Source organism: Cololabis saira, chromosome 18 (genome assembly GCF_033807715.1).
Source record: "Cololabis saira isolate AMF1-May2022 chromosome 18, fColSai1.1, whole genome shotgun sequence".
In the NCBI taxonomy this organism is placed as follows: Eukaryota; Metazoa; Chordata; class Actinopteri; order Beloniformes; family Belonidae; genus Cololabis; species Cololabis saira.
In genome coordinates this window covers 22861990-22879639 of record NC_084604.1, presented here as the reverse complement: position 1 = coordinate 22879639, position 17650 = coordinate 22861990, and the positions used below count along the sequence as shown (strand labels likewise).

The window sequence follows — 17650 nt, the reverse complement described above, 5'->3', positions numbered from 1 at the left end:
TCTCCCCGTGGGTGCTCGGGCCCCGAAGCACCCACGGTTCCGGCGCCTATGAGACCATGTACTGCATCGTCACTGTTTTTGGACTTGCTATCTGAACCTACAGCACCCAGTGTTTGACATCTGTTGGATTTTTCTCCCCCTTTGTTAAGTAACATGTTTTAAGTTTGTATGTGCATCTTTTTATGTTAAGTGCAATTTATAAAATTATTATGCCATATTGACTTGTCTTTATTTACACATCATATGACACTGCTACATGTACAGCATTTATCTAATGAAGCAACAAATATTACAAGTACTTTTAACATCTCAAAAACTTAATTTAATCACCATAACTAATATAAGCTACATTCAAAATGAAAGAATTAAACATTTACAAAGTAAGATTGGAGTCCATTTTGAGGAAGAAGAAAAAATAAAGAGTAAAGGCAAGGCACCATCTTGAATAAAACATTTATAGAGAAAAGAAATACATTTGTTTTGGCTGTTTTTGTCCATCAGCTCCAGTCTCATTAAAAAAAAGAAAAGATAAGCAGAACAAAGGCATTATGAACAAGGTTAGGGTGAACCTGATCACTTAAAATGATGTGTTCAACAAAGGCAAAATTTATTTGGCCAGTAGTACAAGCACCGTATGTGCTGGGATAAGAAATGTCTAATATGACAATGATTCAGTAGTCTATGAAAACTAAGTTGTGAGAAAATTCAAGCAACTCATCAAAATCTATCCATCCATTCATCCATCCATGTCATGTGATAACACACTATTAAATCACATTTTGGCAAAATAAATAAAACTTGAAAAGTGCAATTTTATAGCTGGTTTCCATAAATGGTAAAAGTTGTGGTACCTAGTATAGTTAAGGTTCTGTGCATTTAAAAATATGTCAGAATCAGAGGATCCATCAACAGATTTCCTGTTCCTGAATCATGCCAGTGCTACTAATGAGCCAGTTTGTGCACACTGTTAAAGTGTTCACTTGCAGCTGCTGGAGTATCCCTTACAGAATCCCATTAAACATTACTGAGCCCTATCCTCCAGATGCAGCATTTGACTTTTAGACTGTCAGAGAGCAGAGAGGAATAATTTAATGCAATCAACTGTCGAGAAGGAAAAGTGGTTTAACAAAGTGTTAAAATAGCAATTATTCCACACAAAACTCGCATCCAATAGTTGCAATTTACCTGATCATTTTTGATTATGTTGTGAAGAAGTGCTGGTTTTGAGGAGAAAACCATTTACAATATTGGTTAAAAAAAAAACCCATTGTTATACATTGGTGTTGACTTTGTGTGACTGGCTACCCCAACTTTCGAAAGTACAGTACATTCAGTGAAGATGTAATTTATAATTTTTTAAAAATATATTTATGTACATTTACAGTATATAATTAACTGTTACCCAGGAAGATGCACAAACATGATAATCTGTTGCAAGGGATCCTCTTAAGTTTCCAACAGGGATGCAGAAGAGGGGCAAGATGACGTCATACATCAGTCGCTATCACTCTCATCCTGGTACTTCGCAGTTGCTTTGATAGAACGACCATTTTGTAAAGGCATGTCTTCATAATCACTCCTATAAAAAATACACAGACTCATCAGAGAGGGTTGCACCACACACACATGAATTTACAGATGTAAATGGAAAAAAACACATACCCATATATGACTTCATCATCCGAGTCATTTAGCATCGAGAAAGCTGGATTATCCTTCAACTGTGAATCTGCGAGAGGTTGATAAATCCATTAATACAATTTAATCTGCAGCCAAATGCTCCAATTCATCATCAAGAAAGGGGTATTACCTACCATAAAGGGCATTTTTGGAAGGAGAGTAGACAAATGCCAGCGTGTACAAGTAAAAGTTGAGCAGACCATAAAAGGATAAAAATTCAGCTGGTATGTCTTGAATCAAGGAGAAATCCATACTGTGGTGCAAATGATCCATTTTTATATACATAGACATGAATATTGATCAAAGGATATAATTTTGATAATGAGTAGACAATTCAGACACAAAGCTGTCTTGAAGAGCCTTGGCACCAAACCTCAGGTAGAGAATGACCATGCTGAAAGAGAGAGAGAAATGAGAATAACAGAATTAAAATAAAGATTTTTTTTTTATTCTGTTTTTTTTTTCTTGAACGCACCTTATGATGAGAACCACAAACGTCAGCGCTGTCAAAAACTTAAGGCGGAGATCTAGACATTGAAGATGCAGAGTTAATTTATGTTTCCATGGCAAAAGCTGAAACAGGATCAAATGCAGAGATGATCCATGCTGCAATACCTGAGTATGGCATGTTCTTTAGTTCAGAACAAGCTCTGACAACCAGAAAGATCAGGTAGAGGATGTAAAGGACAACAACAATCAAGAAGAAGACCTTCATTCCCTGAAGACGTAATACAAGAATGTTATTAATCCATTTTGTTCAGACATTGTTTTAAGTTCCATCACAGTCAACTGTCTCACCTCAAAGTGTACAATATCCATTTTATAAAGAAAGGTAGGATCCTGGAGTTCATTAACCCTGAAAATGTAACACAAGGAATGTGAATCTTTTCAGTCTTCTTGTAAATCAGTTTGAAATCAGGGTTGTGGCGGCTGCAAAAGTCACGCTTACGTTTGCCATATCCCCAGTGTGACTGCTGAGAGCCACAGCAGGCCTACAATGATCAGTTTTGGCAGGTAGAATGTCAGAAATTTCCTCTCACCCTGCACAAGGAAAATCGGGGTAAAGATTCAGAAGTGACCTAAACTGGAGGAGTCCGTTTAATGATCACTGCCTGAACTCACCTGAACCCTGATGCCGTGGTAAACACAGAGCCAAAACAGCAAGAGAGAACACAGGAAGAGAGCCTGGAAAAAAGCGTCCAACGTCCCTGGAAACCAGCTGTTCACCAGGAATGACAGCGGGAAGAATGGATCTGAATAAAAACAAAAGCAAAAAAAAAAAAGCTTACTGCATTCACTGAGAGATGTATGTTTGTAAGAGTCAGCAGTTTACATGCAGTAGAGCTCACATTAGACACAGGGAAGGATCAATTCCTTGCTGCTGTTTACTCATTAACATTATTAAAAAAAAAAAAAAAAAAGAAATGTAATCAAGTACATTTCACAAAAGCTTTTGTGAGATTTTATAGGCTGAATGTCCTGGAACATTAACTTCTATACTTTTTTTATTTTATGTTTTACTAACAACCTTTAGCGCCCAAAGAGTTTTAGCAAGAAGAATAAGTTTAAAATTGTCTTGAAACATGAAAATATGTGGCACTAATGTGTACTCAGCATATGCCTCTGCATTTGGATAGTTCCATTAATAATCTTGAATATTTGGTTAGCAATTTTTTTTACCAGCATCCCTCTTGGGAATGAACCAAAATATTTCGCATTTGTTAAGCATTAGAGTGTATTCTACCCCTTAGAAGTATGCAGTTATAAATCCCTTATTAGTGATGCCAACTAAAACTATTTGAATGCATTCAAAAAGGAAACAGGTTGATTTACAGAGTTGAAAGCAACCACTGTGGCATCCCATAGTATGATAATGTGTTACTGAAGAAAGATGATGCAAACATACTCGGGGTATGATTAATTTGCTTTGTAGTGCAGCCAGGAACTGAGTTTAGGTAAATATTTCAAACAACTAATCTGCAAACGGACCGGTTTGTCCAGTATTAAAAATATGAAAGGTTGATGAAATGAGCTCCACAATTACAGTAAGAAAGTGCCTTGAAAGAAAAAACAAATCTCACCATTGTACAACAGGAGCAAAGGGAGAAGGATGGACATCCATTTCTGCTCTATGCCCCAGTCCCGCATAGAAAATTTTCTCAGTGAATGAGCAAACAAACACTGGAACATAAAGTGGAAAAGAAATCGTCATTTTAAATTTAGCCTGAGGCCCTAAAAAAGTAAACTGTGTTCTTACCGTCACCATAAAAGTCAACACCACAAAAACGAAACGGAACCAGATTTCCACTTGTGAAAAGGTTGGATTGTATGTTTTCCACTGAGGAAGGCAACAAAAAAAAAAGAGAATAAATGAAAATGCAACAGTTAAAATGTTGTGAATGAGCTGTGAGCTCAAACAATCAAATACCTTGAAGAATCAAGAACTTCCACTTACCAAGAACTTAACCTTGATGTCATAAGTTATATTTTCAAGACCTTTGAAACTGACTGCGACCTGGTACTGGGTGTAGTTCAGGTAACCCAGATGCAGCACAATGATCTCATCACATTTCTGAAATGAAAATCAGATACACACTGCATCAATGTACTGAACGCAAACAATCTGCTCTGTGGAAATCTGGCATAATAATCGGATTTAATCACACAATCTGCTTTGTACAACCAAATATTGTATTTTTTAAATCTATTTCATCTACACACACTGTTGTGCTAGTTTCTGCTGCTTGTCCAGCTCACCATGAGAAAGATTACCACGATGAATGCAGATACTTACAGCCCCACAGTGCAGTTTTCGTGGTTTCTGTTGCACAGTGTTGATATGCTTCACACTGGCATCCTGCATCACTCCCTTAAGCTCAACATTGATCTCAAAGGGCTGCTGGAAGTCTCCCACTGACACAGACAGAAACACCGATTGTTATTTAATGTGTATGTAAGAAAATGATGGGGGAAACTTTCAGAGTATAACAGAAACATCCTGTCATGTTTCATTCTATGATCTTACTGTTGCTGTTTTCGACCTGCATCACACAGGTGAGCCACAGCTGCTGGTTGTAGGTTGTGAGAGGAGGAGAAACTAAACTGAAGGGCCCAGTCTGAAACACATACATTGACACGAATGACATTATCATTGATACAAAGAAACTATTTAAAATCCAATGATGATTAATATGTGCTGTCTGTATAATAAAACAACTTTTAACCTATATACTCCCGCTTAAAATAAAATATACCTTACAATTCTAGTTAATTCAAAGTCCTTGGGAAATAATTACAGTATGACATAATTAGAATCAGAATCATCTTTATTGGCCAAGTTTGAACATTGTCCAACAAGGAATTTGACTCTGGTTATTTCGCTCACTGTACCCAGATTTAAGAATAGCAAACAGTAAAGTAAATAAACAAATGTAGTAAATAAAAAATGTAGGCACTTATTAACATATATACAATTAGAGAACTGAAAGGTGCAGCAGTATGAGGTAGAAAAATGACAGCTCTACTGTAAATAAAATAACATGTACAATTTTTTGTATTTTTTTTTTAAAGTGAAAGGTGCAGCAGAATGAGGAAGACATGATTGTTGCTGGAAGGTGCATTGTGACAGCATGTGATAGTTATTATAATTACTGCTATTATTGTTATTGCACGGTGACTGGTTTCTCTGAGACTGAGCAGACAGAGCAACAGCTTGGGGGAAGAAGCTGTCCTTGTGCCTAAATCATGTTGCCTATGAAAGCAACTATGCACAGGCATATTAGACATCTGTGTTTTCAACGTATTGGCAGGCAGTCAATTCATGTGCAGATGGTAAAAAAATATTCCATCATTTGGCGTTTTCACAGCGGTGGTACGAGCCTGATAGATCAGACTCACATTTTGAAAGATGTACCTGCAAAGCAAATTTTAATTTGTTAGTGGTACCGTACGTCTAGATTTCTAGGCTCAGGTGGCACAGTGCTCTGTCTGAAAAAATAAGAAAATACCCAGCCACAAAATGAGCCATTGTTTTCCTTTAGTTTCCATCTGTACATACACCTTTATAAAGGTTGCTAACCTGTAAATACTTTTTACTGGGGGCAAAAAATAAAAATATGCTTAAGTAATGTATAAAAAATAAATAAAATAAAAAAAGAGAACGTTTTGTAAAATAAACATGTGTCAAATTCAAATCTCAGGTAGCCAAAGACGTGTGAACCTGGCAAAATACAGCCACTTGTGCTGGAAGTATCTTACCTTTACTGAAACATTTTTGGAAACTAACTGATCACCATTGTGTTCCTGCTCAGCAATGACCTTTGGACCTGGAAAAATTAACAAAATACAAATACTTTTTATTAGTTTATTTATTTTAAGTTGAGCACAAGCACACGTGCATTGAAAAAAGAACATTTGCAATAAATGTCTTTATACGTCTCTACAAACTCTGGTTAAAGTCAACATTTTTCAAATTTTAAGTAATAATAAAATAAAAATAAATAATAAAATAATAATAATAAAATAAAATAAATAAATAAACAGAAAAGCTTTGGTCGGTGCAGCAGTAATGATGTTATCAATCAAACCTGCAATCCCAATGAAGACTGTGAGGCCGAAGCAGATCAGGAACACCACGAAAACTAAGACAAAGTGTCTTTTCGACAGCGTGTAGAGCCGCATGGGGGCGAGTCTATATCACAATGAGAGTGAAAACAAACACAGAGATTTAGTAAAAGATGATTCAATACATTTGAGCTCGAGGCGGACGTGTCAACACTGCTGAACTCCGTGCTGCTTAAGGCTGATTTATGGTTCCGCGTTACACCAACGCAAAGGCTACGGCGTAGTGTACGCGTCGCCGCGTACCCTACGGCGTAGGCTCTGCGTCGATTTAATTCAGGTTCAAATGCTAACTGTGGCAGATGGAAAGAACTACACTGTTTTTCTTAATACTTGCAGGCACACGTTTCATATAGTCGTGTCGAGTGTATGCACGGAACAAATTTGACACTTACAGCTCCATTTCTTTTGGTCCACCACAATGTTTGGGGTGAGAAAGAGACAATAATCCCCGAGGATCCACATCCGTGTACCAGCAGCACAGCCACGACTGGGGACTACGTCATCAAGTGGGAGGAGTCCAGATGACGTCACGGGAAGGGAGCTGAAGCAGGGCTTCATATCATTTTATTGATATTGATTTTAATTTATTTTGGAAGGATGTGTTGTTTGGTGTTTTTGACCATTTAACAATTAGAACAAAGCCAAAAGAACCATATCCAAATTCTTACGCAGGCAAAAAACCCAATTTTTTTACTTTTCATTGTGAATTAAAACAGTATCTGGACTCTATTAAGTTTTCTACTAATTCAAAAGCAATCAAAACCATAAATGTATGTAAATGTTTTGGCTTTCTGTTATAATTTCATCCCCCCTGGCTGATTATAACGTGTTGTGCTTTTTGTTTTGTTTTTTATTTGAGTTGTACTCTTTCAACGTGAAATTGCATAATGTGAAGTTTTGTTATCATTGTAGTGTTTGCAAATGTTAAATAAAAAAAAAAAAAAAACTTCATATCATTTTATCTTATTTTATTTTCAAGTGTATTTTTTTCAACTTCTCTTTAGTTTGTTGTGGTTCCCAAGAACCAGAACCAAGCAAGGTGAGGCAGCGTTCAGTTATTCTGCTCCTCACCGGTGGAACAAACTTCCTGTAGACCTGAGGTCTGCTCCAACTGTCAGCTCCTTTAAATCAGGCCTAAAAACATTACTGTTTACTGAAACATACTCTTAAATTAAATACTTACCTGCTGTACTCTACTGCCCTTATTTTTAACAACTTGTGCTTTTTATTATTTTACCTCTTTTCTTATCATTTTATTTCATTTATTTGTTATTTAAGCATACTCTTAAATCAGCAACTTGTGCTTTTTATTATTTTACCTTCTTTTCTCATAATTTTATTTCATTTTATTTGTTATTTACTGTCTAATTATGTCTTGCCGCTTTTAATGTCGATGTAAAGCACCTTGTGTTGAATTGTGCTATATAAATAAACTTGCCTTGCCTTTAGTATATATTTGTGTTAGGATTTTATGAAATTGTTAAAAGTGTGAGAGGGTTTTTTTCTATAAGATTGTACACCGATAGTTCATTGATGGTACATTTTTAAACAAATAAACCAACCTCTAATAGAAAACACTCAGAAAATATCACCTGAACTGGATCTGAGCTGTACTAAATAAAGTGTAAATTAAACAAGTGGATAATATAATTGTAGGCATATCATCCTACTGATGACTCTGTGTGCCACACACTCAGTGCAGAACCACCTCCTGTTTTTATGACCAGACTGATAAGCTGAGTTCTTCTTTAGGTGAGGATGGTGAGAGGAACGGATGTTTAAGATTGATCCCCTCCTTTTTTTCCTCTGGGTTTTGGTTGTCGTAGATCTTAACTGGGTTGGCATGTTGGATTACAGATAGACAACAGAAAATATATAGCTGAAAGTGTGACATGTTTAAGTTTCTTTCACTGCAGTTGGCCTCCCAGATAAGGTTCAACATCTGCTCCTATAACGTACAAAACACCTCCCTTTTCAGTATAAATATGACTGGATTGATGACCACAGTGTGCATTCTCTCTTCTACTTCTGTGGTTTGAAAAGAGTGTACCTCCGGCTGGAAAGCATTGTGCATGGTATAATAAAAGCTTGTATTAACATTTGATTCTTTTCACTGGTTTTCTTATGGTGCACCAGACAAACGAAGACGAGGATCTTTCATTTGACACATATTGATTGCAAAGAAAACACAGTAGATTATAATTTTTTAAATCACTCACCTATTTATTGAATGGCAGGTATAGCAATGAAATAACTAAAACTAAACTAAAAAGTATTATAAGTATAAGCATCTTGGATTCCCATGCAAAAGTAAGGGATCGATGAAGGTTAGTTTCCACATAAGAGAAACAAATCCTTATAGCTTTATACATTGGTTCTATAAATTTAATCTGAGCCCGATTCCTACTCAATTGAAAATGTATTTGTGTTTAAAGATCTCAAAGGTATAATCCATAGGTATACCCATAGACATATATGCAGTACTCGAGTTGTAAAAAGAAAATCAGGGGGGATGGTGGATTTTATCATATGGGGACAGATCATTTGTGCTGAATACAAATAATATAATATATTACAAATAATAGCACTGACCAAAACACCTGCATAAATACTGCAGGAATGACATAGCAGCAGTAAAATGCAGCCTTCTGTAAGCTTTAAATATCCACTGGGCTTACATCAAATACATCAAAACACAAAAATAAAAAGCAGTTTTCTGAACTTATCAATATGACTCTGTCCTTCACAGGATAAGTAAAATAGATCACTGCAAAAACTCAAAATCTTAACAAGAATATTTGTCTTATTTCTAGTTAAAATGTCTCATTTTAGTAAAAATATCTCATTAGACTTAAAACAAGACTCATCACTGGAAAAAACAACAATTTTAACTTGTTTCAAGTAGATTTTCACTTAAAATAAGTAGAAAAATCTGCCAGTGGAACAAGATTTTTTTGCTTGTAATAAGAAGATAAATCTTGTCCCAGATTTTCCTACTTATTTCAAGGGAAAATTTACTTGAAACAGATGAAAATTGTCAAATAAGTTATTTTTCTGCTGTTATTTTTCTGGTGATGACTCTAAATGTTGAAATAGCAGTAAAACCACATTCATTGATGAAATGACATAAGGAATGGAAAGGAAGGATGGCAGTTTTACAGGGGGAGGATTTTGACCGTTTTTATTTCAGGGGGGATGCCATCCCCCCTCATCTCGAGTACTGCATATATATATATATATATATATATATATATATATATATATATATATGTCTATGCCGGTAACGACTTTTAACATCTGCAGCAGGAAGTTACGCGCATGCGCAGCAGAGCGACACCGCACGTAAATGCCGAATTTCGTCTGATTATTTGCATTTGCTATTAAAAAAAAGGGAATTATCTGATTTTCAAAGGACGAATACGGCCGTCAACCGCCATGTAACCGAGCTTTGTGTAGCCTATGGAAAACACGTTTCACAATGCAGCACGTTTTTTTACAGCACTCTGAGGCCGAGGTTATAATTATACACAAACACATAAGTACACAAAAAATGTGCATGCATGTTCTGTCTATCGCCACACATAATTTCCCTTATCTGTTTATTTAATAAATTATAGCCTGATGAAATCAAAAATTACAAACCGACAAAATGGGCCGGTTTATTACAATACCAATCGCTTTTATTTGCCATCGCAGCAGGCCCATATTACACGAGACAATAGATAATAACCAGTCTGGTGAATTATAAAAGAGAGTGAATTCATCATTGTCGGACACACACCTACCTATAAAAGCGGTCATCGCGGTGAGGTGTCAGGTCCTCCCGCAGCTCGTTGTAAGCCTCCTGTATTTTCCTGCAGAAGTATTTCAGCTCGCTGTACAGAGGGTTTTCCAAGGCGGATGAGTAGTCGGTGTCCATCGTTACACCGGCTGAAAATGGCGATGAGGAAACGATCCTCGGCCTTCAGTGCACAGAGCAGACCCACTTCTGTATTGTTACATTTAATTAAAAGTGCAGCCGAAGCTGTTTTGTTTGTAACGCTTCAAAGAGGGCTAGAGTGGTAAAACCGTGGGGGTGGAAACACACCTGACGCGCAGTGAGAGGATCACGTGATCAGGGTTCAGCACCACGGAGAGAGACTGTGAAGCATTTTGGTTATTCATGCTCCAAATACGGATTTGAATGATTCACTCAGTGGCGTCAATTCAGTGAAAGCTAAGGTATGGCAAGGTTACGAGTCACAGAACTTAACTAGAGTATCAATCAACACGTCCAGCAAATACTCATCACAGAAGTCTGCTATGGAGCTTATCTGTGTGGTCAAGAAAATTGGAACTTTTTCAAATGCAGTCTCGCTCACTGCAAAAACTCAAAATCTTACCAGGAATATTTGTCTTATTTCTAGTTAAAATGTCTCATTTTTAGTCAAGAAATCTTATTACACTTAAAACAAGAGTCATTACCAGAAAAATAACTTGTTATTTGACCAATTTCACCTGTTTCAAGTAAATTTTCACCTGAAATAAGTAGAAAAATCTGCCAGTGGGACAAGATTTATCTTCTCATTACAAGCAAAACAATCTTGTTCCACTGGCAGATTTTTCTACTTATTTTAAGTGAAAATCTACTTGAAACAGGTGAAAACGGTTGTTTTTGAGTCTTGTCTTAAATGTAATGAGATTTTTTTTGACTAAAAATTAGACATTTTAACTAGAAATAAGACAAATATTCTTGTTAAGATGAGTTTTTGCAGTGTATAATAACTAGTGAAATCGATCATGTTCTGATTTGCATTTGTGGTTATTCTATATGTATTAAGTAATAGAATAATCAATACAAAGAGACAGAGTAATTACATAAATGTATTTGAAAAAACAAACATTTACATTTTCCCTTGAAGCCAAGGTGTGGCGGCTGCCATACCTTGCCATACCCAATACTACCGACATGCAAGATTAATGGGTTATTTATAAGTTAATATTAGTAATTATAGAAAGTTAACACAAGATTAAGTTTTATATTGAGTTTAACAGATTGGACTTAAAAGCATTTTAATTTTTGTTCAAGACAACCTTACAAATACACTCCACCCCACAGGTCCTCAATGATCTGTTCCTAACATCTCGGTACCAGACCCTCCAGGACACCCGCTGATGTTCTTTTCCCTGATCCAGACTGGCTAGAGCTCTTTTGGTAACAGCAACAAGGATCACATATAGGGACATGGATATAAACATGGATGTTACAGAAACTTTGACAATATGAAGGAGAACTTAAGACTTTTGCACAGTATTGTATATGTGTGAGAGAAGCAAACCCAGTATTTTCTTCTGAAACAATGACATTTTATTCAAAAGATGTGTGACATATGCAGTTATGAAATCATTTACATGGCATGCCTTACTATCCATCCACTATAACCGTTCAGTCACCAAATCAGACTCATTTTTTTCCATGTTTTTGCCATTTATGTCTACATCTACAAATACAAAGCACAAATCTTTTCTAAAGAAAAGCCAAATCCTACAATATCTACAATTGATCATCATTAGTTTAACGTGACTCCTTAACTAAGTTCATAGGTGTTGCTGAACATGAACTCAGCGGTTTTCACTAGTGAACTCGTGTGAATGGTGTGCACATGTAGAAGCCATGACCACACAAGTTTTACGGTAAGAGATTTAACACTGATGGGATTGGTAGACTGCACAGCTGAATACAGACACACCTTGACATGACACATACACTCTACACAACTAGTCTACCAATTACATTAAACTGGGCACTTGCTCATTCACATCTCATCCTTCCATAGCAAACTTCACATTACACTGAAAATTTGCTTGTCCCCATCCCAACTCCACATTTTCCATCTTACAACTTGGGTTACATTTTTAACAAAACTTATCAACACAAAGAAATGTTTGTAAAACTCCACAATATACATTATGTGTAGATAATTTATCTCCATTAGGAAATAATCTCATAAATAAAATGTACAGACCAGAATCTGAGACACTGAACTATTAAATTGTGGCCTAAAGCAGAAGAAAAAAAAATGTATTCCTCCTAAAAATATTGCACAACTAACACAAAATAGTATTTTCTTAATGACATGTTCATGTTCTTTTCAGTTTTAGGATCTGAAACAACTTCTTCAGTTCCTATCCCTACAAACCACCACTGACAGACATGCACCTTGTGATTTGAAAATATTGCTCTAATGAATAAGCTCATCAATTACCCTAAGACCAAAGCAACTGATCCATATTAAAACCTTTCTATAATGTAGTTACAGTTCTCTCTAGGTTAATTTTTTCTACTTAAAATGTTTTGCACATTTTGGCACACATTCAAATTTTATCCTTATCATAACTAACCAGTGTTATTAAGCATCAATATTACTTCTATCTGTAGTGATTTTAACTGAAATCTTATGCAAATAAAAACTACTGCAAATATTTGCAGTGTGCCTCGTAATCCACTACCTGTGCCTGCTGTTAGGGATCCTTAAGTTTAAATAGCTTCACTGCCTGAAACAAAAAGATAAAACACCCTTTCAGATTTCAGTCAACTTACTAAGTGGAGTGATTTAAAAAGCTTAATTCTTCATCGGAGACTTAAAAGACTGAGTGACAATGTATTCAGCTTAACCGTTACTTTGTGGTTGTTGCTGTTGACCTTAACAGTACTACAGCTTTACTCCACACCTGAAATTAAACACAGTGGAGACAGGCATAAACAAAAATCTGTCAAAGTCACCTAAGTCTCTTTACAACATTTACATATAACTGATTTATTTACATGACTTCCAAGAATAATATGAAATGGCATAGATGAAATTACAAAAATATTTCCTGTACCATGCTTATATGTTAAGTGGGTCTTTAAGAGAAGGGATACCCCCCCTCCCCCTCCCAACTACATACTCACTTCACGGAAGTGACAGCAGGTGACAAATCACTTCATGTAAAAGGTCAAGTTGTTCAGTCTAGGCCTTGGCGATGTCTTTGGCGCCTATGTCACCATGTGTAGATAATTAACTTAGACTAGGATATGTCAGCCAAAGCTATTCTGTAAACGACTTCCACCTGAATTCTCCAAGTACACAGCAATATTCAAATTCAATCACCCAAATAAAGCAGGTAAGAAAACCATGATGACAGGGTATGAGGATTGTATATCACTAACAATGACAATGTAAATCTGAATAATAAACAACATGCACATATAAATTAATTCATGTAGCAGAATAACATTTCCTCTTCCTTCAAAGTCTGATGTGGTAAAGACCATCGTTCACCTCAGCTATTTTCACTCCTTTACCTTCTTAAATTTGTAACAGTGGCATATCTTTGCAACAGTTTTAACTCTTAGTTGTGCTCCTAAATTATGCATATCTCAAAGCCTCAATTCCAGCCACAATAGACTGAAACAGTAACAAAAGGAATGGCAGAGAGCTAAAAGAAAAAAGGCCCTCCTAACCTCCACCATGTAGAGTCAATTAACAAAATCCTAAAATCAAAAGCAGTATAATAAAGTGGTAATGTTTCATTAAAGGTTTGTACAGCAATGGATTTCAGTGCCCAATAGTACCCATGTACTCTGGAAAAAGTAACTTCGACCTCCAGAGTGTGGTTTTCAAGTATTACTGCTGCTTCTACTGAAAAACTGCACCTTATCAATCCCTATCTCTGTTAACCAATTGATTAACCTGTCTATACGCTTCTTCAATCTGGAGCAGCATTTATTTGCATGATGATTACCCAAGCTCACATATTTGGCCCTCCACAATATGCAAGGTGCCACTGACTGCAAGAGTAGATTTGACAGCATTCTTGACAAATGTGGTCAATGCTCACTGCACCATATTTAGTGGCAGCATCATGTAGTGCAGTATGAATGAATCTCTCTAAATAGTCAGGGCTGATTTCATTCTTGTCACCAAAATCCACTCCCAAAAGTTTACTGATCTCAAATGAAGTGCATGTGTCCCTTCTGCAGTGATTGCATTTAATCCCAGATATAACTCAGGGTAAGTAGGGAGGGAGCATCTCATTTCAGGCGTTGAGTGACATTTGCCAAAGCCACTGCAAATGCCTGAACAGCAGAGAAGGGATACTGGAAGTCTAAGATATAGGCATTTCCATCAATCCTGCCAAACTGCATCACCTGTGAAAAAAACGAGAAAGATTCATACAGGCTGAAAGGCAGTGCAATTTTTTTCTTTTTAAAGAAAACTAATTATCTTTCAATAGCTGTAAAGACTTAACTGAAGCTTTCTTACCTGTCTTCCCTCCAGTTCGATTTGAAAGTTCTTGGCAGATTCCTGTGTGACACGTCCACCGAAGTCCAGCTGGTAGACTTGTGTCGCTTCATTCCACAGAGGCTGCTTGTTGGCCATGACATACACAAACCCTTGGCTGCCCAGTCCTCTGTCTTCCTTCTCACTGGCTTTTCGACATTTTATCTCATCAAGCTCACTGGGAGCCCGAAGGTTCCTTTTACTCTTCCAGCCCTTCTTACCGCTCTGGCATTGATTAAGAAGCTCATCACCACTGATGAAAAGTTCTGGTTCACTTTCCGAACTATCTTGAAACTCACTATTAGCAGTGGCCTTACTCAGCTTTTTAGCCTTCAGTTGCTGCTCTTTCTGTCCCTTCAGTTTCTTCTTGTCCCTCCCTCCGAGGCGTGGACTAGAGATGAGCGAGTTGAAATCACCCAGAGCTCTGCCCTCTTTTTTTGATTTGCTACCCTCAGCCAGCTGTGACATGCTAGTCTCCTCAGCTCGACCATCCATTCGTTTGCGATTCTTTTTGCTGAATTTATCAGACCTCTGTGGAACAGGGCTCTCAGTTAAGGAAAGCACCTCCTGAAAACTTTCCCCAGCATCTGCCATAGCCTCCCCGTGGCTCTGCAGTTCTGCTGGTGGTGCCGGTGGGGGTGGTGGAGGAGGGGGTGGCGGCGATAGAACATTTTTGTCTACTGCCATGTGGGAGGCTTTGGGTGGTAGTGGCACTGCAGGACTGGGCATAGGTGGGCAAGCATTATATGTACCCCAGGGTGTGTGAAGGGCAATTGGAGGAATGGGAAGCCCGGGACAAGCACTTCCTGCTGGATACATTGGGGGGAGGGGACAGCAGGCTAGGTTAGCTAGGTTTGCAGGATAACCTGGTGGTAAGATGAGAGTTGCATCCTGCTGTGAGAAGGGCACCGATGCCACCATCTCCTTTGGGGAGGCGCACGGGCGTGGTGTCCCAGGCTGGAGCTGGGCTCCGGTATAGGCAGTTCCAGGAGCGTACTGAAGAGAGATTTGGCAGCTTGCAGCTGCAGCAGCAGCTTGGAATGATGCAGCACTGGGGCTGGTGGGAGACTTCGGAGAAAGTACGAAAGGCATTCTGGTTACATCCAAGTGTTGAGCTGGGCTAAGAACAAGGGGGGGTGGTTTGTGTGGACCAGTGGGGTTCAAAGGTGCAGTTCTTTCCTGAGGAACCCATACCTCCTCTGTGGCAGCTGGATCCCACTGATAGGGAGGTGGGCGTTTCACAACAAGCCCTGATGCATCACTTCCTCCTAGTGTCAAATGTCTCAGGGACTGGTTCAGTGTTTCATCCTCAGTAAAGGCTGAATTGACATAATCAGCTCTGTCCCTGTTATTTCCTGCTGCACTTCCTGATCCTTCAAGTGAACTCATCAGATTGTATGTCGACTGGGACGCTAAAGCAGTTGCACTGTTTGAATGAACAATAACTGTGCTGTGTGGCGCACCAGTCCCTGGAGGAAAATCTTGTCTGATAATAGTTCCTCCTGCTATACCATTAGCACTTCCTGGGGAAGTGCCTCCAACACTGGATCCACTGCTACACTGGCTGCAGGTATATAAGGCTGTGGGCACCCTCTGCTGGAATGAGGCTGCTAGTGCACTATTTTTAGCCTTAGGAGGCAGTGGTCTTGGTGGTTCCAGCATCTGAGAAACTTTGAGTGCAGCCTCTCGGCTGTTCCTTCTGAGGGTTGCATGGATGAGACTACTGTCAAGCCTCTGAGCAGAGTTCCTACCAGCAGTACTATTCTGGCTGGCTGTGTCTGGGTATGGAGGTGGGTCTCCACTAGGTATAGAATAGCGAGGTGCAGTAAGTCTGTTGAGAGTAGCAGAGTTGTATGGTAACTGGATTTTCTTGTCAGTTGCTGAGGATGAAGAGGTGACCCTGAGAGTGGCAGAACTGCCAGGTCCATGGAGTGTGTAGACATTCTGATTACAGACAAGGCGTGTTCGAGGACGACATACTTCTTCCACATTCCCACTGCTGTCAAAGGTTGTTATCCTCTCATAGCCCAGTGGTGTGGGGTACTGTGCTTGCTGCTGACCTGGAGGGTAGAGTTGAAACTCTCCCTTCTTCAGACATAGATCACCAGAGGGAGGGGGTCCATTTGTGCCCCCTCCTGATCCAGATGAGGAGCTGGAAGCTGCAGCTGAATTTGCTGCTGCAGCAGCAGCAGCTGCTGCTGCAGCAGCTACAGCAGCAGCCACAGTTCCAGGGTAAGGGGGTGGGGGGTTCATCTTGCTGAGCTCTAGAGGAGCACTGAACACAACTGTATCACCACCAGCCAGCTGTGGAGTTGATCTAGTTGTTTTGATTTTCAGTAAGTGCTCATGTTCACCTGACACTCCTCTCTCAACTACTAAATCAGTAGGCGGGTGAGGAATTTGGATCTGCAGTGTCCCTGGCTGTAGCTGGTGCATGGCTTTACCTGAAGGTTGAACTGATGGCATGGAGGAAACAGGGATTTGAATTTGAAGCTGCTGCTGTAGTTGATGGTGATGCTGCTGCTGTTGCATGTGATGCTGCTGCTGCTGCTGCTGCTGCTGCTGCTGCTGCTGCTGCTGCTGCTGAGACTGCAGCTGATGGTGCAGTTGTTGTTGCTGCTGCTGAGACTGCAGCTGATGGTGCAGTTGTTGTTGCTGCTGCTGAGACTGCAGCTGCTGATGGTGCATTTGTTGTTGCTGCTGCTGCAGCTGCTGTTGAACTTGTTGATGCTGCTGTTGTAGATGCTGTTGCTGTTGTTGCATCTGTATGTGCTGTTGGAGCTGTTGTTGATGTTGTTGCTGTATGTGTTGAAGGTGCTGCTGAATGTGCTGTTGCTGCTGAAACTGTTGGTGCTGAAGCATTTGCTGCTGCTGGAATTGCTGTTGGTGTTGCTGAATTTGTTGTTGGTGGTGTATAAGTTGTTGCTGCTGCTGTTGATGCTGCTGCTGTTGATGCTGCTGCTGTTGATGCTGCTGCTGTTGATGCTGCTGTTGATGCTGCTGCTGCTGTTGATGCTGCTGCTGTTGATGCTGCTGTTGAT

At 38.8% G+C, this 17650-nt stretch overlaps 2 protein-coding genes across 5 annotated transcripts in view; both read right to left on the bottom strand.

The window, feature by feature from the left end:
* Nucleotides 1–441: 441 nt before the first annotated feature.
* Nucleotides 442–10381, bottom strand: tmem181 (transmembrane protein 181). 2 transcript variants are annotated; one of them, XM_061706994.1, is made up of 17 exons: nucleotides 10089–10381; nucleotides 6267–6370; nucleotides 5938–6005; nucleotides 4706–4796; nucleotides 4475–4593; nucleotides 4136–4252; nucleotides 3938–4018; nucleotides 3762–3861; nucleotides 2803–2933; nucleotides 2630–2721; nucleotides 2479–2536; nucleotides 2296–2398; nucleotides 2156–2207; nucleotides 1992–2074; nucleotides 1815–1904; nucleotides 1663–1729; nucleotides 442–1579 (listed from the first exon to the last, which is right to left on the bottom strand). In XM_061706994.1, the coding sequence occupies exons 1-17, from the start codon at nucleotides 10220–10222 to the stop codon at nucleotides 1495–1497; spliced, it is 1575 nt and encodes a 524-aa protein (XP_061562978.1). In that variant the 5' UTR covers nucleotides 10223–10381; the 3' UTR covers nucleotides 442–1494. The 2 variants fall into 2 exon arrangements, with proteins under 2 accessions (XP_061562978.1, XP_061562980.1); XM_061706996.1 differs by lacking the exon at nucleotides 10089–10381 and adding an exon at nucleotides 6696–6799.
* Nucleotides 10382–11153: 772 nt separating this feature from the next.
* Nucleotides 11154–17650, bottom strand: part of tulp4a (TUB like protein 4a) — a 38970-nt gene continuing 32473 nt past the window's right edge. For all 3 annotated transcript variants that reach the window (XM_061746254.1, XM_061746256.1, XM_061746255.1), the window contains exons 13-14: nucleotides 14592–17650; nucleotides 11154–14476 (exon numbers count right to left, since the gene is read on the bottom strand). The exon at nucleotides 14592–17650 is cut by the window's right edge and continues 699 nt beyond it. In XM_061746254.1, the coding sequence (XP_061602238.1) occupies nucleotides 14360–14476; nucleotides 14592–17650 (3176 nt within the window). In that variant the 3' untranslated portion in view covers nucleotides 11154–14359. The remainder of the gene's footprint in view (nucleotides 14477–14591) is intronic.